Source organism: Chrysemys picta, chromosome 8 (assembly GCF_011386835.1).
Source record: "Chrysemys picta bellii isolate R12L10 chromosome 8, ASM1138683v2, whole genome shotgun sequence".
In the NCBI taxonomy this organism is placed as follows: domain Eukaryota; kingdom Metazoa; phylum Chordata; order Testudines; family Emydidae; genus Chrysemys; species Chrysemys picta.
The window spans coordinates 110,555,795-110,576,341 of NC_088798.1; the positions used below are offsets into that span (position 1 = coordinate 110,555,795).

Genomic DNA, 20,547 nt, shown 5'->3' on the forward strand with positions numbered 1-20,547 from the left:
TAATGCATTAATTGCTATAAAATGCACTCATTTATGGTGAAGTTTCCGAAACATTTAATTTTAGATTTAATAATTTAAAAAAAATGTGGTATTTGGCTAAGAAACTGGGACCCACAAATAAGAAATTGGAACTAAGGAATTAACTTCATCCTCCTCAGATACCAACTATTGTTCACGTGGAGCTGTATTTTAAGTGCGTTTTTGAATTTGGAATGGTTTGTGCGCACAGTCTCTGACAACAGGTACACCATAGACACTGGAGAATAGGAATAGATGTTGGAATCACCAAGAGACCAGACCATCATGCCTAGCCAGTTTCATAGTCCCTTTCAGAGTGATTACCAAGCAAGGCATGGTAAGGGATGTGACTGTTTCTGGCCATGATCCTAAATGTTCTGATCATTGCCCTCAGTCAAAGAAGCTGTTAGACAGCACCTGTGAAGTGTATGTAGAGGAGGCAGAGGCAGCTCAGAGATGAGGCACTCACTACCATCCACCTACCTGGAATACAGCAAGCAGCGCCGAGAGAAGCGATGCTGTCGCCACCATCATCTCCCAGACTAGGACCCTGGGACTCTTCATGGAAACACACTGGATGACCACATCCTTCTGCAAAGGTGAGCCAGGGGGCTGTACAGGTTGAACATGTGGGCCAGAGGGGTAGGTAGTGGAGAAAAGGAAATGGGGCAGTCACCCAGCCTGAGAGGGAGATGGGGGAGCAGCAGCTACCTGGCCTGAGGGAAGTAAAGGGTGGTGGTGGAAGCAGCCACCTGGCCTGAGTGGGAAGGGGAGGACAGTACATGGGGGAGGCAGTGACAAGGTGGAGCCAAAAGCAGCAGGATGAACTTCGTGGTCACAAGCACTGCCCCTGGTCCACCTGGTCACGGTGCCTCTCTGGAGCCATCCACCCGGTAACAGCTAAACCCTCTGAACTTGTGAGCCAACAGCACCCTTCCCTCCCCCCACCAAGTGCAGTGGTGGCCTTGCACCCACTCAGGCCCATTGCAAGGGTGGACCTTGCCCTCTGCCCATGAGGCAGCTCATCCTGCCCTACCACACCTCTCTAGCTGTAGGGTAGGGAGCTGGAGCCCAGGCTGTATCTGGCCTGTGACTGACCCCCCTGATCCCCCCCAGCTGGCAGAAGCAGTGCAGGAGTGCTCTGCTAGTAAGCCTAGCTGGCACCATGGAGGACTGCCCCCCTGTGCACGCCCCTTCTCCTCGCATAAAACGTTGCTCGGAGCTGTGCTGTGTGTGGTTTGATCATTGTGAAGGCCGAGGCAGCCGAGACTGGCAGGAAGGGATAGGGACCAGTGGTACAGTAAATGACTTTTATTTTAAAAAGTGAACATATTAACAGGCCTGCAGGTGGCACTACAGTACAGCTGGGCAGAAGGTAGATACATTTCCCCATGGACCCAGACAATGAAATCATCGCTTCAATGCTGACATTTAGTTAATTCTGGATACAGTTCTACCAAACTGAATTTACTGAAAATATTTCTGGACAAAGCCAATATTGAAAATTAATTTTCCTTCAGTTTTGGGAAATGACAGACATCCCGAGCTACCACTGGTACTTGGGGAAATATCGCCTGGAGCTACCAGTGCAGGGGGAGATGGACAACATCTCCATGTCAGGACAAAATACATGTCCTGTTTTACTTCTCACTTTGTGGAATCTGTGGGGAGTGAGGAGTCCGTTTCTATTCGCTCTCCTTTGGCTGATTTTGTGCTATTTTAGACTGATTTCTATAAATCATTTCTTGATTTTATTGAAAGGAAGACTAAATGTAATGTGCCTTTCCTTGTAAATCCAGTAACAGTTGTGATATTTCAAAAATACTAAAAATATCTACTTTCATGAAATATTAACTGTTTCACTACAAACCTAGTTTTTCACTAAATACACAATTCTCCTACTCCTGGAGCCTCCTGGGAAAAGCAGTGGGTTCTCCCTGTATATCTGTAATTCTACAGTGTATAGAGAAATGGCTACAAGAAGGGGTGTGTGAAGAACAGCTTTATCCCTTTTCCTGTATCGCACTAGGGAGGATTGTGTGTATTTCTGTGGTTGGACTCCTGTTGATCACACTCATTCAGCAGCTATCTACCTAGGTCTGCAGTAGGATACCCCACCTCTAGCACATTCCTTATAACTTCTTGGAGACTAACTAGGCATGAGGAAAAATGTCCACACTCTTATACCACTTCTAATCATAATATGGAGGAACACCACATGGTTTCCAGGCAATTCCAATTTGCAAAAGGCCACAGGAAAGGGACACGGCACCTTTCATTAGAATAAGGAATTCTGCATGTAACAGTGCGATCTTCCATCAGACTTTCAATATTGAGGCAGTGTAGAAACAGTGGCTGAAGGGTGTATGTAATACTGACCACACCAGCTCTTAGTGAGAGGCCTCTGCTCCTGCAGAGGAAGTCATGTGCAGTCCCTGTATGTACTGTGAGAAAAGGCTTACTTCACGGGAGGGGGAGGGTTAGAATTAGCAACTCCTAAGACCTAGCCAATTTGGATTCATGAGCCTTCAGTGTGCCAACAGCATCTTTTACTGCATGGTAGATAATGTTCTTCACCTGTAAGAAACAGAAAAAAAAAAATCAATACAAACTTTTAAACCTGTCATAATGAGCAGCATCTCCACCCTAGCAAGAAGTCAGAGTTTAAGGCCAGAAGAGACCACTAGATCATCCAGTCTGACCTCCTGTATATTACAGGCCACTAATCCAATCTAGCATCCACACACTAACCCAAGTGACTCCTACTGCTTTATAAACAGTTATTTACTAGACTTTGGGGGCTGAATATATAATAGATGTAAAATGCAAACATGAAGTCATCAGAGACCGAGAGAGAGACACCAAAAATGCTAAACTTATTAAATAATACTATTGCTGCTTCACGAAGTTGCAAACAGCACTGTTATATAAATGTCAAAATCAGACCCCATGCAAAATTTAATATTAAACAACTGCACTGCTATGTTATTTATCCACTTTATGGTAACCCAGGATTAATTTATTGGCTATTATCTTTTTAGATTTTAAGCTTCTCCTTGCAAGGCCACTTGATCAGGCAAAATATTAAGTCTTTCATATTAAACTCTTGCCCAAATGGGTTGTATGTTATGAGCAAATTATTCATAGATTCACAGACTAAGGCCAGAACGGACTATTATATTATCTAATCAGACTTCTATATCAGAGACCCATAAATTTCATCCAGTTATCTCTATACTGAGTGCAAGGTTTTGACTAATGCATGTCTTGATTCAAAGACATCAACAGATGGAGAATCCAACACTGCCCGTGGTAGTTTGTTCCAATGGTTAAATCACCCTCACTTAAATTCAAATTAGAAATTAGGCACAATTTTCTGTCTGGGTTCAGCTTCCAGCCATTGTTCCTTGTTATGCATTTCTCCACTAGATTAAAGAGTCTTTCAGTACTCAGTATTTCCCTCCCATATATTCTGTCATCAACTCATCTCTCAATCTTCTTTTTGATAAACAAATGGAGCTCATTAATTCTCTCACAATAAGGCATTTTGTCTAGTCCTCAAATCATTTTTGTGTTCTATTCTGCACCCTCTCTAATTTTTCCAACATCCTTTTAAAAATGTGGACATAAGAATAGGACACATTACTCCAGTATGGATCTGAGCAATGCTATATCCAGAGGAAAAAGTCGTCACCTCCCTAGTCCTACTCAACTACTCCTTATAGATCCAAGGATTTCATTAGCCCTCTTTGCCACAGCATCACTCTAGGAGCTCATACGATAATTTATTTGTATTTCTGTAGTGCCTAGATGTCCTAGTTGAGTTGCTTGTCCACTATGATTCCTAGCTCCTTTTCAGAGTCACTGATTTCTAGAATACAGTCTGCCCCCCACCAATTCAGGAGGTACTGCCTCCACTTTTCTTCGATGTATAACTGGTATTTGGCTATATTAAAATGCATTCTAATTGAATGGGCCCTCTTTACCAAGTGACCCAGATTATTCTGCATGACTACCTTGGTCATCTTTATTTACTATCCCTCTAATCTTTGTGTCCTCCACAAATTTTTTTTCCATCAGCAGGGATTCTGTATTAAATTTTCAGATCATTGATGAAAATGTGTTGAATAGCTTGGGGCCTAGTACTGATCTCATGACACCCCAATAGAACATCCCCATTTGATGACTTCCCACTGACCACTACTTTTTGAGATCTGTCAGACAGTTCCAAGTTCTTAATCTATTTAACATGTGCTTTACTGATATTGTGTATGCAAATTTTTTAAATGAGGACATCATGCAGTATTAAGTCAAACATCTTACAAAGATAAGTATTTTACATCTACAGTTACCCGCTTTATCCATCAAACTTGTAATAATCAAAAAATGAAACTGGGTTTATTTGACAAAGGTATTTTCCACAAAATCATGTTGACTAGCATGATATTCTCATCCTTTAATTCTTTATTGATTGACTCCCAAATCAGTTTCTCCATCATTTATCAGGGATTAACGTCACTCATTATCACTCTTCAAGTCTTTCTGAAATTTCCCTAGTATGCCAAGATTTATTAAAATTAACACTGGTGAGCCACAGCTCATCTCAGCCAACTCTTGGATAACTTTTGTGTGCAAGTTATTCAGGCCTGCCAATTAAAAAAAGTATTTATTCCCTACTAGATGTTTAACATTATCCTGATTTACTAATGGTTTGGAAAGTATATCATCCTTATATGACAAGAGTACATCAACCTGCTTCTTTCCAAAAATGGAACAGAATTTTTTATTGAACACGTTTGCCTTGTCTGTGTCATTAACAATTTTACCATCTTCATCTAGTACTCGGTCTATATCATTTCTAGGGTTTCTTGTGTTCCTAATATACTTAAACTCCTTATTGTTCTTAGCCCTGCCAGCAATGGATTTTTCCCTGATGTCTTCAACAATTTTCTACCCTTCCTAACTTCTAATGTATATTGACTGCTATCTATTTCCTCTTTTTTCCATTTGTAATGCATTGATTTTTATTCCTAATCGTGGAGTTCACTTCACCACTGAAACAGGTAGGTTATGCAACTCAGTTTAAACCAGTTTTTAAACAAACATTTTAAAAATGCAAAGTAAATAAGTACCTGTATAAGAATAGAAGAGCAACAAGGAATAGACACACTATCAATTCTAAAGCTTCAAGATAGTTAATTTCCTAGTGCCTGTGCCCTGGCTAATCACCTAATTATTAAGTTTCCATAACTGCATTATGAAGCATGCACACGTGTGCTCAGTATTAGCTTTAGCTGACCGGTTTAGTTTTGATTATTATGTGCTTAATTTTTCAAGCCCTATATATAAATTCATGAAGATCAGCCATTACTGCCACAAAGGAAAAATCATAAAGCCCTTCCAATTCCTTTTTGGCTTTTAAGAGATAGACATCAGGCCCATTCAGACCAGTAGACACCTGTTTTAAAGAATGCAACTACTAGCTTTTCTGTTTTCACTACCTCTGTCAACTTACTCATCTAAGGATGCACTTGCACATCTGCATCATTATATCAGAAGAATAACATAGTCTAGTGCAGCAGTTCTCACTAGGCATACACATACCCTTGAGGGTATGCAGAGGTCTTCCAGGGGGTACATCAACTCATCCAGATAGTTGCCTAGTTTTACAACAGACTATATGAAAAAGCACTAGCGAAGTCAATACAAACTAAAATTTCACACAGCCAATTACTTGTTTATACAGCTCTATATACTATATCAGTGTTTCTTAACCTTGGGGGGGGGGGTCGTGATTTATTTTATAATTATAAATAGGACAGTCTTTGCTTGTGATGAAACAAAGATAAAATCCTTCTTACAACAAGGAGTCTGGTGGCACCTTAAAGACTAACAGATTTATTTGGGCATAAGCTTTGGGGGGGTCAAAACCTCACTTCTTCAGATGTACCCACGAAAGCTTATGCCCAAATAAATCTGTTAGTCTTTAAGGTGCCACCAGACTCCTTGTTGTTTTTGTAGATACAGACTAACACAGCTACCCCCTGATACTTGACTTCTTACAACAACAGAAGAGATTTAATAGGCAGCTTTGTCTTCTGCCGTTTACCCTCACCAGACTTTAATAATTTTTGAGCCAAGCAATATGATCCATCATGTAAGGATGAAAGTGTTCCTGTCCAGGGACAGCTCACTTGAGGTTAGTGCTAGTCCTTTGCTTAGGTAGCTAAATCCCAGGATGTAGATTTTTGCCAAAAATATGGAATGCTTCTATCAAATTAAAAGCTCCAAAGTTGTAAAGTATTTATTTGTCCTGATTCACTAGCCATATGCATGTTCATAAGTGCTTCAAAACTTCCAACATATAGGATCTACTCAGAGATTGTTCCAGCAGGATGGACTGACAGTTACCTGCAGTTTATCCTCATGGTTTGTGTGAGTGTTAGATAGGTGCCTGAATTCCTGGGTCAGGCGGAAGCAGTGCTTTACATGTTCTGGAGATACAAAATCTTCTGCCACTTTAATGCAACTGTACAGATTATGAACCTGAAAAAAGTAGTAGTATTAGACGTTAGATACACCACAAGACTGAATGACCCAAAACAGAATTAATGCAAATGAATCCACGTACAATAGGTTCCTGCACACACATCTACCAAAAAGAGATTGAAACACTCCAGTTTCCTGTAAGACAGTTCACATAATTGTATCTTAAGTTAGAGATCCAAAAAAACCTATTGGATCCCAGCTGGCCCATATTTCCACAGTACACTCTCTAGTGAACTTTATTGGTTCACATGCTACCTTCTTAAAAAAAGTGCTGTGAAGGGAACTGACAAACCATCAAGCTCATACACCACAGTTTGGGAAACCCTGCTCCAGTATTTTAGCTACCATAGATTTAGATGGCCAAAGTGATGGGTCTTCCACTACTTCCTTGGGAGTCTCTTCAGTGGCCTAAGGAGATCTCCATATCAGAAAGTTTTTTCCTCACATTCATCCTAACTGTTCCCTTTCTTAATTTCATTCCATTACTTTACACCCACACCATGCCACACATATATATATATATATATATATATATATATATATATATATATATATATATATATATATATATATATATATATATAATCATGCTCAATGTGATGCTTGAGCACTATTAAATAACTCCTGTAGAACTGTATTATTAGAACTGCAGAGCCCAAGACAGCAGCCTTACTTCAGAGTTCTTTCGGGAGCCAAATCATAAATCCAAATAACTACAGTTTTATAGTGTCCCAAATTCACTTGCCATCATCTTTATGGCCTCTACAGCATGACATTTACCTGGTGGGGGGCACCTGCAGGAATAAACACAGCATCTCCCAGGAACTGCACTATTGCCCAGCCTTGTACTCCATATTCCTCATAAAGACGCTTACGTAGGGTCTGGTCCAGATACCAACTTTGGTCATGAATTGGATCATGATCCGGGGGGTTTTCTTGGCCTTGTTCATCTCCAACCTAATACAAAGATACAAAAACATTTATACAAAGATATTGCAGTTCAGTGGTCCTACTTCTCATAAAGTACTTTTCACCAACATACTGAGGACAAACACGATCTTAAGCTACTTCAATGTGAGAGACTACCAACTCAGATCATAAATAATTTTAAGGTCAAGGCATCTGTACCAGTAAGTATCCCTTCCACATTCACCCCTGAGATCTTAGCCCACAGTGAAAGCTTACACTTCCTCCATGCTTGGGCGTAAACTCATTCCCAGTTTTCTCAAACTGGGACATGATGCCCATATAGATTTACTAGTATAAACCATATCCAGGCAGCAGGATAGTAGTTTGTCACTGAATATACGACCAGCTGTACATGTCCTTTTCTTAAACCATATTCATAGAAGAGGGAAACATTTGGGATTTTTGTAGGTGCATCTCTATTTATGCTCATGAGTGTCAGCTGAGGCAGACTCAACTTGAAGCTTAAGATCCCTATTGATAAACCTTTCTAAGGCCCTGTTAGGCCATAAGCTCCTTCAATCACCATCATACCTTTCGGAGAAGTTCACGGATCTTCTCAGCATCCTTGGCAGCGTAGATGTGCCACAGTGCTCCAGGCTTCTCTTTCCCTTCATGGATTCGCTGCTTTGTCACATCATCAGCATCTCCCTCATCAATTGTTTTCAGTACTTCTGAAAGGAGGATCCACACAAAAGCTGAACAAGGTCACATGAATTTACAGCTCCTGTATTTAATATGCAAAAGTCGGCATAACAAACTTTGACATTGTGCCTGCCAGTCAATAGCTATCTAGAAGGAAGCATGATAACTTAGTCATAAGAAATCTCTAGTTTGAGACCAGAGTAACCTTTGTTTTTCCCCCCAAGAAAGGGTTAGATCTATCCAGTTACAACACCACTATTACTTTCATAGTAATGTCCTGGAAAAAGCATTAATGACTAGTGACCACTGTCTATGCCTCTGAACATCTACTGAGACATAGCCCAAATCGCCAAAGCAGGTTATTATAGCTGGCAAAGATTTCAAGGCCTTTTGAACAACCCAAGGAAGACCTCCTTCCACACCCCAAAATGTCCAAAGACAGTTATTTAAACATTACCATCGTCATGGGCTCCTTCCCCAATGGGGATGCCAACATACACCATGACATTAACAGCATCAGACACATCCAAATGGAGATTGGTTGTACCAACTCGCCTGTCTTCTGCAGTTATTAACCCTATGAAAAAAGAGGAGAGTAAAAAGATGAATATTGTAAAACAAGCAAGCTTTAATTCTTACAAAAATATCCTCCTTTTGGAAGGGTGGGAATGCTTCCCACTATGTGTGCTACTTTTGCTTTCTGCTATCACCCAGCAAAAATGCTTAGCTTGTAACAGAACTGAAAAGGTTTATTTTTCATACTGGGATAGACATGAAAAAATTGCAAATGTATTGAAAGCTAGTTAAAAGTTTAGTACAAAAACAGCATGTTAGAAGTTTAGTCTGTCCCTGTTTATAAGGGAGATCATTAACTCTGAAGATAAGTCTGAATTTGTGCTCTGCAGCTTTGTGTATCTACAGGTCATTTGTTCCCAGTTGAAGCGAGAAGACTTGCTTTGGCAATGCTCATAGCAAAAATCCTCTCTCCCCTGCTTTACTGGTACTTGCATTTCCATTCCCCTTTTCCTCCCTTCTCTCCTCCTTTGTCCCCTCATCCTCCTCTGTAGTGTCCCCTTCTTTTTCCTTTATCTTGGTTTAGGAAATCTCCTCCCAAAAAACCCTATCCAAAAATTAAAAAAAGAAAAAACAAATTAATGGAATCAATTTGATGTTTGCAGATCATCATGCTGTTACTCTGCTTGTTTATCTTCTCCGCACTACTCTGTGTGTCCTGTCTATTTAAACTGTAAACTCTGAGAAAGGATTTTCTTAGGGCTTGTCTTCATATACTGCGCAGCTGCGCCACTGTAGCACTTTAGCAAAGATGCTACTAGACCAATAAGAGAGCTTCTCCCGTTGGCGTAATTAATCCACATGCCTGAGAGGCGGTGGCTATGTCAGCAGATGCTCTCCCGTCGACATAGCTCTGTCTACACGGGGCGAGGGGGTTTGGTATAACTACGTTGCTCAGGGGTGTGGATTTTTCACACCCTCGAGCGACGTAGTTATACCGATACATGTCTGTCGCGTAGAGCTGGCCTTACTCTGTATAGCACCTAGTATCAGATTCATAGAATATCAGGGTTGGAAGGGACCTCAGGAGGTCATCTAGTCCAACCCTCTGCTCAAAGCAGGACCAATTCCCAGCTAAATCATCCCAGCCAGGGCTTTGTCAAGCCTGACCTTAAAAACCTCTAAGGAAGGAGATTCCACCACCTCCCTAGGAAACCCATTCCAATGCTTCACCACCCTCCTTGTGAAAAAGTTTTTCCTAATATCCAACCTAAACCTCCCCCACTGCAACTTGAGTCCATTACTCCTTCATTAATGGGGCATTAATGCTAGCTAAGGATTCTAGACAGGAGGCTAACAGACATCTTTTCTCAGTGGGTTTTAAAACTGGAATGGGCACATGAGCTTCTCCAAGAAACTTTTCAAATTGTAATTAGACAAGAACATCTAACTACAAAGACTCAGTGAGCTGCAGCAATTTAAAGCAGATATAATGCTGCCTATGAAACAAGACTTTGGAAAATATTACAAGAAAGAATTTACATAATATGAGAATAGAAGGTACCATGGAACTGGAATTCATGGTATTCAGAACCTGCTAAAACCAAATTTTACTTCTCCTGCAAAGAAGAAAATGTACAAGTTTCCAGCCTCACCTGTAGATGCTCCAGGCATTAGAACATTTGGCTGGATTGTCTGCTAGAGTAATCTAATATTGTGATTGTGAGAACATCGGAAGACAGAAACCATATTTTACATCCAATGTGATGAACGAAAAGACAGTTTTTAAGGTAAATCTATAATAGGAAACATGGATTTAACTATTCAGTTTAGGAGGAGGAGGAGGAGGAGGAGAAGGAGGAATTTATTTATTTATGTATTTATTTATTTTTTAAAGGCTGAACTTTTATATTGGAGCAGAAGCAATCTGGAAGATCTAAATTAATTATTTTCCACTTATAAAGGCCAAGGCTAAAATTTTCAAACCTGGATGCCTGAGGTTAGGCACTAAATATTGCTTTAGGCGCCTAAATAAAGTGACCTGATTTTCAAGGGTGCTATCTTGTGATTATGCTAAAGCATATGTTTTAGAAAACAATCAATCCTGATTTAAAGACTTCAAGTGATGGAGAATCCACTATATCCCTAGGCCTGTTGTTCCTTCCAATGGTTAGTTACCCTGACTATAAAAAAACCTACACCTTATGTATCTTACAAAGTTAAACTTTTAGCAAAACCTTTGCAATTTACTTTTAAAGTTATGCCAGTATTTTCCTTCCATGTGCCTACTTTGTGGGGGCGGAGGTATGTGCTATGCTTGAAGAATCATCTTTAGTTTTGTTGGTGGATAAAATCATGCTTTTTTTTTTAATTAAAGGGAAAAAATAATTTGTTTTTAATTGGCCTCTCAGAGTTGGTAAGACAACTCCCACCTGTTCATGCTCTCTGTATGTGTGTATATATATCCCCTCAATATATGTTCCACTCTATATGCATCCGAAGAAGTGGGCAGTAGCCCACGAAAGCTTATGCTCTAATAAATTTGTTAGTCTCTAAGGTGCCACAAGTACTCCTGTTCTTTTTGCGGATACAGACTAACACGGCTGCTACTCTGAAATAGGTGGCTTTGAAAATTCCTCCCTTCTCTGTCTAAATATTAGATCAGGAGCCTAACTTTATGCTATTTTTGAAATTTTTGGACACTGTACAAAAAAGTTTACAACTTCTTTAATGTATTGAAGGCCTAAATAACTTTTCATTGTTAACATTGAAGACATTTTGGGGAGACAATGATTTTATGTCATTAAGAAAAAAGTTTGCTAAATACACAGTTCTAGCCCCTATACTGGAAACACTTATATACATGCTAAATTTTAAGCACATAAGTAGTTCCATTTAAATCAATGGGGCTATTCCCTGTGAGTAAAGGTATCCTTAGGGGGTTGCAAGACAAGTATCTTAAATTCTCAATACTGAGGTCATCAAATCCTCCTAGTGCATTAACAGTCATGGAATATAAAGCTACATATCAACGTGGAGTCCGGTGGCACCTTAAAGACTAACAGATTTATTTGGGCATCAGCTTTCGTGGGATGCATCTGAAGAAGTGGGTTTTTTACCCACGAAAGCTGATGCCCAAATAAAGCTGTTAGTCTTTAAGGTGCCACTGCACTCCTCGTTGTTTTTGTGGATACAGACTAACACTGCTACCCCTCTGATCCTTAAAGCTACATATTATTCTTGTGTATATTAGTATTAGTTGTTTTTGCAGCACTATAAATTTACACACATTTCTAAAGAGCTATCACTATGCACAGCAGGAGCCAAATATATACATGGCATCTTATGGAGAAAGAAAATAAGCAAATTTAAAGACACTAGTACTTCTTAGATCAATACTATGATATAAGCTAATGCATTGTAGGACAGTTCATTGCACTAGCTTCTGTATGTTCCAATTGTTCACTGAACACAGATCAAAGGATAGAGACAGTGTGGTAAAGAATAGTTTAAAAAAAAAAAAGCGGCCATCTCCAGACCTTTTCACACATACCATATGCATTGTACATTTTGGGACCCAGATCAGGCCGTACAAAGTAACTCGGCAATCTAGAGGCCAGATTCAGTCTGCCATCCCTCTTGGTATACTCTGGGAGAGGGAGGTTCTCCATCAAATCCTCAAACCTAAAGAGGAACAGCAGAGAGTACAGGAGTAGGACGACAGCACCAACAAAACTATATTGCTGAATAAGCACAAGTGTAATACAGGATCCTATAGGTGCTGCTGTTCAGCTGACTTACCTCGTAGGCATCATGTCTCTAAAATCCTCCCCTGGAGGCCAGTCCTTTAGTTTCAGCACCATTGGCTGCCCATCATCTGATCTCAGACGCTCTTGCAAGAGAGAAATTTTACTCAGCATGTTACATCCTTTCCCTCTGCCCTTTGTCTTATTTATTTAGATTGTCAACTCCTTCAGGCAGAGACTTTGTATACTGCCCAGCATACAATGGACCCTGACCTCAGTTTGGGCTCTTAGGCACTACTAGAATATTCAAACAAAAACCAAGTTTTGACTAATCAAAAAGATGAGGGGGAGACACACCACACACCCAAAACAGAGGCTGAGGAATCCCTCTAACCTGCTAAATCTCACCCTGCAGAACTTTTCTGGGCCTGAAAGGTGGAGTTTTCTTAATCATTCACCCTTATTCTACTTCCACTGAGGTCAGAGTTTTATCATTGACTTCAACAGCAGCAGATTTAGGTCAATGTTGAGTGACTTTGAAAATCCCACCCTATATCACTTTTGCCAACTTGGACTGCTTCCAAACCACGCCAAAATCCTTTCTGCCCAATGCAAGGAACGAGTAATGTGCTTCTTAGACAACCATACATCTGGGTGATGCTCTTACTCAAAGGTAGCAACCAATATGCTGAACACCAGGTGGAACGCATACCTCCCCGTTTCACAGAATAGAGCATATTCATAGAGCAGGACATTTTAGAATTGCTGAAGGACACTGAGTCAGACTTGTGATGTGAATGCATGCCCATTTTGGCAGGTAAAATGTCTGGGAGCACCTTCCACCTCTTCTGACAATACGATTCCCTCTCTACAGTTTGCTCCCAACATACCATAGTTTGCCCAAGAAATCATCTCTGGATCCAGATTACACTGAAAATTCCTTCCCGTTGCCAAACCTCCCAATCTGAAGGAGGTATTCAAGAAACTAGCAGAGAGCCACTTCAAAACACTTGTCAAGGCATATTGGTGGAGGACCACTACATACATTCCTCCAGAGCTCTGAAATAGCCAGACTCAAGGATGAAGTGTGGGAGATAGCGGCAGAGCCAACATTTTGGGAACTTATTTCCAGGGAAGACAAAAATGGAGGCAGTGAGATTTATCATCAATGTGAAGTGTAAAACTAGTTTCAACTTAGCTTTCCCACAGAAGCAATTATAACAGCACAGGAGAAGAGGTAAAAACAAAAAGCAGTAGGAGAAAAATTGAAAGACATCCCCCATGGTCTCTAAGCAGGAACCTTAGAGCACTGATCCTCTTTGATAGGTGCATCAATACACACTGCCGTAAACCTGAGTTATCTGCTGTTTGAAATAGTTGGATAGTTAGTGCAGCTTGGCCTAACCTTATTCTCCACCATTCCATCATCCACTCTGTAGCAAGCCCCACAGTTATTTAAGGAATGGCATGGACTTTACAGCAAGAGGGGCATCAGTTAGAACACAATATCTACCTTTTGGGGGGGGGGGGGCGGAAGAAGAAGAGGATGGGAGAGGGAAGTAAGATAATGAAATGTGCTACTCTGCCATCGGCCTGCACTTACTGGAAATGATTTCAAAGCCATCCCAGAAGTCACGCACTTTCACATCTGAAATTATGGCGCAGTTCCTGCAGTTCACCAGATCAACATCCTGGTCTCCAAATTCTAGGCTGAAGGCCTCTGGTTTCCAGAGCTCTGATTTCAGCTTCTTATGGACTCCAGAGACCAGCACAGGCTGGGGAAAGAAAGGCAGGTGCTCATTCCACAATTTGCCAAATCTATTGCACATTCAGCCAAATCGCTCTCATTCTCAAGAGCTGGGATATTCTTGGCCAACACCACATAGAAGAAAGGCACCTGAAATCAGCTTCCTTTTACATATAAATCCAATCCTTGCACATCAAGCAAAAAAAGCTATTAAGAGGCAAAGTCAGCAAATCAAATTTCCGTTTCAGACAATGTGCAGCTGTCCTTGGAGGTTAGTCTGATTCCACATCTTCCCCATCCCAAATGGATCTGAGGAAGCAATGTATATGTAACTAGATAAATCTACACTTGTAACCTAATGGCATCTGTTTCTATATGTTAAGAAACATTCCTCTCAAAGTCATATGGAATACCACAAAATTCAACTCTATTTTATACCCTCCCTCATACTTCACACAAAATTGCTCACACTCATTGATCTTCAAGAGCAGGAGTAGAAGAGCTTAAAGTAGCCCACAGGCTATAAGTGCAATACTACTTTCAAAATACCTGCACCAGGGTCTCCAATGAGAAAACCTGCCTATTTATTTTCTCTTACCTGGCCCTGTTTCCAACACTCCCTGAATATCTTCCAGTTGTTTTTGTTGCTGGGGTCATGAAGACACAAGAGCCTTCCATCACAGAGCCAGGAATGTGAGGTGTGTGGATCCAGCACATTTAATCCCATTACCATTTCCTTCACCTCTCTCTGTGTATCAGCCAAGTTACTTGCTCGTTTTGCAGCATCAGATGTCTTCTTATTCTCCACCACAGAAGCAATTATATGATCCAGGAAGTTGGGCAGACTGGCTTTGCTCTTGGCCCCCTAGAAGATACAAACCCACAGGACAAGTTTAGTCTTACATAACTTGCATATAGATAACAGCTCTTGGGTGTAAAAGCCTCTTGTCTTTGTTACATCGAAGAGATGTTATCGTTATGTAAGTTCCTTTCTGTCAAGGAAATTCCGCTAGCAGAAGAACCGGTGAACAAATCAGTACAAGGTTAGGAGTACTATGGACTGTCCTATACAGTTAAGGCTTGGAAAATTTGCTGAACTATCTGCTACCCTAAGTAGTAAAACTACCAACTAAGGTGAATAACACCTATGCCTCAAGCCAAACCTCATCCCCCATTTTATTCTGTAAAGTTATGAAAAAAATGGTTACCTACCTTTCGTAACTGTTGTTCTTAGAGATGTGTTACATATGTCCATTCCGATTTAGTATGTGAGTGCCCTGAGCACAGATGTCTGAGATTTTTCCCCTAGTGGTATTCGTAGGCTTGGAGCGGGCGCCCACTGGTGTCGCATGCTCATAGCACTGGTATAAGGGGCTCCTGCCGAGCCCACGCTCCTCAGTTTCTTCTTACCTACCTCTCAGAGAGGGGCTGGCGGGCGGGCCTTGGAATGGACACGTGCAACACATCTCGAAGAACCACAGTTATGAAAGGTAAGGTAACTTTTTTCTTCGAGTGATTGCACATGTCCATTCCGATTTAAGTGACTAACGAGCAGTAGATCTGGAGGTGGGCTCAGAGATTAAGTCCAAGCTATCTGTAGGACTGCTCATCCAAAGAGGGCACAGTCTCTCGCCTGCTGCATGATGGCATAGTGTGTTATAAAAGGTATGCACCGAGGACCATGTTGCTGCTCTGTATATGTCCTGGATTGGAACCTGCACTAAGAAGGGTGCTGAAGAGGCTTGGGACCTTGTGAAGTGGGCTGTTAAATTAGATGGAGGGGGAGCGCCTGTGAGGTCGTAGCATGTTCCTATACAGGATGTGATCCCAGATGAGATCCTCTGGGAGGAGACCGGAAGCCCTTTCGTTCGGTCACCCATAGCCACAAAGAGATGGGGCGACCTGTGAAACTGTTTGATTCTTTCAATATAAAATGCCAGACCATGTCTGACATCCAGGAAGTGCAGTCGTTCCTTTTCCCTATTCGCATGAGGCTTAGGGTAGAAGACCGGTAGAAATATAGGCTGGCTGTAGTGGAATTGGGACACGACCTTTGGGAGGAATTTCAGGTGCGGCCCCAGCTGTACCTTATCTTTAAAGAAAATTGTATATGTAGAGAGGCAGGAGTCTGGCCTTAATTGATCCCAAAATGACATTGTATAGGGGCAGGGCCACCTTAGCAGGGGCTGCGGCTGACAATGTCCAAGAACCTGCCTGAAGGTTCCTTGATGACCTCTGCCTGCAATCCAAGATTAAAGGCCACCCTCTTTAACAAGTCTTGGTGGGCCCTTAAGTCGTCCTGCGGTGGGAAAGACTCTTTGAGCATGAGCTCGTCCTCTGGAGATGTTGAGGAAGAGACATGCGCTGCCATAGCATCCCCTGCCGCCTCTTCCCTAGGTTCACAGACTTGGGTACTGGTATTGGCACCAGCAACGGTACTGGGATCTGCTCTTGCACTGGTCCCAGGGGTCGGCTCTGGGGTATCTCTGTGCACCACTGGTGCCACTACAGTCTCTGAGCACGCTGAGTAGGAGCAGTGTGAGAGCCGATCCCTTGGCCTGGGGGAAGCCCCCAGGGGTTCCAAAAAGGCCACTGCAGGGGCACTGGACCCCACGGGTCCATAGGCCAGGTCCCTTGGGTCATTCCTGCTTCTGGCGCTCCCAATGGCAGCATTGTCTGTGGGGACTGGCGTGGAACTTCCCTTTGGTGCCAATGTCTCAAATAATCGGATCCCGAGTCAGAGCTTAACAAAGACGCTGAGGACGATGACCTAGGTGACCACGGTGGGGCCTATCCTCCTGGAGTCAGCAATTGGTGCTATGGAGACATTTCTGATGAGGCAATGAAGGGGAAGGGGGGGGGGGGGTTGAGGGGAAGATTTCCCCTAGAGACTGGTCTTGAAACCAGCTTAAAAGCGGTCAATGCCTTGGTGCCGCTGGGTGGCGTTGCTGGTGCCGCCTCCTGTGTCCCAGCCGGACTCAGCACCGACAGTCATTACCTCCTTCGCGGTGGCGTAGACTTCCGGCGTCAATGGCATTGCAAACTGGTCCGCCCGGTGCAGAGCCGTAGGTTAGTCAAGTGGTGGGGTTTGTGGTGCCAGCACTGGTGTCTCTGCCAGCTGTTTTCATGGTGCCGAGGAGGGAGAATGGCCAGGCATAGGTCTCGCTCTATCCCGCTGTGCTCGCTTGTCTGCCTTCAGTGCTGGCCAGCAAGTCTTCACCCGGTGGCCCTGGCGCTGCTTCTTCTTCGGCACTGGTGAGGAGGACCGGTGCTGAGAGCCCCTAGCTGCTGGCAGTGCACTTTGCACTGATGCCGAAGTACTCGGCGCGGAGTCCAATCTTGGCTCCGAGGTGGGTCTCAGTGCCACCTCCATAAGTAGGACTTTCAGCCTTGCTGCTGTCCTGCGTACAGGGCTTAAATTCCCGGCAGATGTTGCAGTGCTCTTTTCTATGACCCTCTCCCAAACACTTGAGACAACTCAAGTGAGGGTCACTAGTAGGCATAGGCTTGCCGCACGAAGAGTTTAAACCCCGGCGCCCCGGTACCAGGGGAGGGATGCACCACCTCTCCGAATATGGAGAGGAATCACAGTCCTAAACTAAACTGCTAGAACTACTACACTATGAAACTAACTATTTACAATGAAGGAACAGTGGAAACCACTAAAAGCACTTTGCTCAAGGCAAAGGGGGGAAGAAGGAACTGAGGTGTGTGGGCTCGGCGGGTGCCCCTTACACTGGCACTATGAGTGTGCAACACCAGGGGGTGCTAGTGCTGAGCCTACGGATACCACTAGGGGAAAAATCTCCAACAGCTGTGCTTGGGGCGCTCACACACTTAAATCGGAATGGACATGTGCAATCACTCGAAGAAGGTTAGTTTTCTCCTGTATTTCATTGTAATATTTAAAAAATATTAAACACACAAAGTGTAACTTTGATTTCTTGCTTTTGTTGTTCATATTCCCCTCACTTCCCAGCTAAGAGGCCAAATATGATCCTCTGATATATAAGCAGGGAAATACCAAGTAGGAGTAGGGAGGCAGTATTCTACACCTGGGGGAATTCTGTGCTACTGCGTGCGTGCATAATTAATGTGCCTTGAATATTTTTATTTTTTTTATGCAGAAAAAAGCTTCTGCTGAAATGTTGCTGCAGTTCCCCCTTTTGCCCACCAGAGGGCACTGTAGCAATAGAACAAAGCAGCAGCTCCCAGTCCGCGAGGGAAGAGAAAGAGGCCTGCCTTCTTCACAGTGGGCCAGGTCAAGAGAAAGCGGCTATGGGGAGACAGACAGCATGGAGTGCTGGGGGGAGGGTCAGACAGAGGCTCATAAGGGCTAGTGGAGGAGGACTAGAGCAGGGGCTGAATGGGAGTGGAGGCAAGGGCCACATGGTGATGGGGGAGGCGTGCAGAGCTACACAGGGACAGAGAGTGTTTGAGTGGGGGCAAAGACACATGGGGACAGGGCAAGGGGGCACGGGGACACCTAGGGACAGGGGAGTGGCTGGGTGGGGGCACAGAGAAACATGGGGATGGGGGAGGGGAGTGGCTGAGTGGGGGCACAGAAACATGGGAATGGGGGAGGGGGTACACAGCCACATAGGGACAGGGGAGAGGAGTGCAGGACCACATGGGAATGGGTGTCTGAGTGGGGATGGAGGGACATGTGGATAGCAGGTGCAAGGACACATGGGAGTGCAGGAACACATGGGGACAGGGACAAATGTGCTAACTGAATGGGCTAGGGGTCCACCAGCATCTGCGGGGGGGAAGCTTCCTAACAATCCGTCTCTCCCCCCCAAAAAAACCTTGTTCCATACTTTTCCCACCCATACCCAACAATCCTCCAAGTTCACACCCAGGCTCCTTCCCAGCAATTTACTTCCCTCTCCCGCTCCCTCAGCTCCTCCGTTACCCCCGACTCCTCCAAGCCTTTGCACTGCTTCTGAAGGGTGCGGGAAATACAGTTCTGTAGTATATTGTAGTTTAAATCAGTTACTCAAGAGTTCTGTATTTCTATGCCTAGTAAGGAATCTATTTGTCAAAAAATATTTCCTGAATCTTTTTTGTTGTCTGTGTCATTACAGACATACTTACTGACAGGTATTTTGAAATAAATGACCAAAAATAATTGAAACTGGTGTGATTATATTGTGTTATTTTGACAAATAAAATATGCAGAATTTTAAAATACTGTGTGCAGAATTTTAAATTTTTTTGGCGCAGAATTCCCCCAGGAGTATTATTTCCAAATATAGCATTAGTGAGACCATTACTTGAATACTGTGTCCAGTTCTGGTGTTCACACTTCAAAAAGGACCGAAAATTTGGATAAAGGTTCAAAATAGAGCTAAAAGAATGATTTGAGGTCTGGTAAACATGTCTCATAGTGGGAGACTTAAGCTCAATCTATTTAGTTTATCCAAGGGAAGGTTAAAAAGTCAGTTGATCATGTTATACAAGCACTTTCATAGAGAGGAGATTTCTGATAGCAGATGGTTCTTTAATCTAGCATTAGCATGGTTCATAATCAATGCATAATTTGGAAGCTGAAGCTAGACAAATTCAGACTTTAGAAATAAAGGCACACATTTTAAAGAAAGTAACTCGCCACTGGAACAATTTAAGGTGATGGACATGGTGGATTCTCTATCAGCTGAAGTCTTTAAATCAAGACTGCAGATCATACTAAAAGATATGCTATTGCTCAAAAAGAAGTTTAGACTTAAGTGGAGCACAGCATCTGATCCAAGAGGTGAATATAGCTGAACCACTCACTTATAGTGACCCTATTGTAATTAAATTTAACATTCTCGCAGAGGGAAAAACGCCAAAGAAACCCACTAGCATTTTACTTTAAAACAATAAGGAAACTAGTTAAATGGAAATTAAAAGGAACAGTCACAAAAGTGAGATACCTGCAAGCTGCATAGAAATTATTAAAGAACACTAGAGAAGGCTCCAACCAAATGTGTACCCCTAATAATAGTAAATAATTATTATTATAGTAACAAAAGAATAAGAGGACCAAAAAAATGCCACCATGACTACACAGAAGAGTAAAAGGGATGGTTAGAGGCAAAAAGGCATCCTTTAAAAATTTGGAAGTCATATCCTACTGAGGAAAATAGAAGGAATATAAATTCTGGCAAGTCAAATATAAATATAATTAGGCAGGCCAAAAAAGAATCTGAAGAGCAACTCACAAAAGACACACAAACTAACAACAAAAAATGTGAAGTACACCAGAAGCAGGAAGCCTACCAAACAATTAGTGGGGCCACTGGACAATCAAAGTTATAAAGGGGTACTCAGAGAAGACAAAGCTGCTGCAGAGAAGCTAAACTAATTCTTTGCCTCTGT

General features: G+C 42.5%; 1 protein-coding gene across 5 annotated transcripts in view; it reads right to left on the minus strand.

The window, feature by feature from the left end:
* Positions 1–1,314: 1,314 nt before the first annotated feature.
* KDM3B (lysine demethylase 3B) overlaps positions 1,315–20,547 on the minus strand; it is a 109,899-nt gene continuing 90,666 nt past the window's right edge. For 3 of the 5 annotated variants that reach the window (XM_065555251.1, XM_065555249.1, XM_005282228.5), the window contains exons 16-24: positions 14,783–15,049; positions 14,041–14,212; positions 12,493–12,583; positions 12,245–12,375; positions 8,636–8,755; positions 8,068–8,207; positions 7,348–7,524; positions 6,430–6,564; positions 1,315–2,595 (exon numbers count right to left, since the gene is read on the minus strand). In XM_065555251.1, coding sequence (XP_065411323.1) covers positions 2,515–2,595; positions 6,430–6,564; positions 7,348–7,524; positions 8,068–8,207; positions 8,636–8,755; positions 12,245–12,375; positions 12,493–12,583; positions 14,041–14,212; positions 14,783–15,049 — 1,314 coding nt within the window. In that variant the 3' untranslated portion in view covers positions 1,315–2,514. The remainder of the gene's footprint in view (positions 2,596–6,429; positions 6,565–7,347; positions 7,525–8,067; positions 8,208–8,635; positions 8,756–12,244; positions 12,376–12,492; positions 12,584–14,040; positions 14,213–14,782; positions 15,050–20,547) is intronic. The other 2 variants (XM_065555252.1, XM_065555250.1) reach the window with 1 other exon arrangement.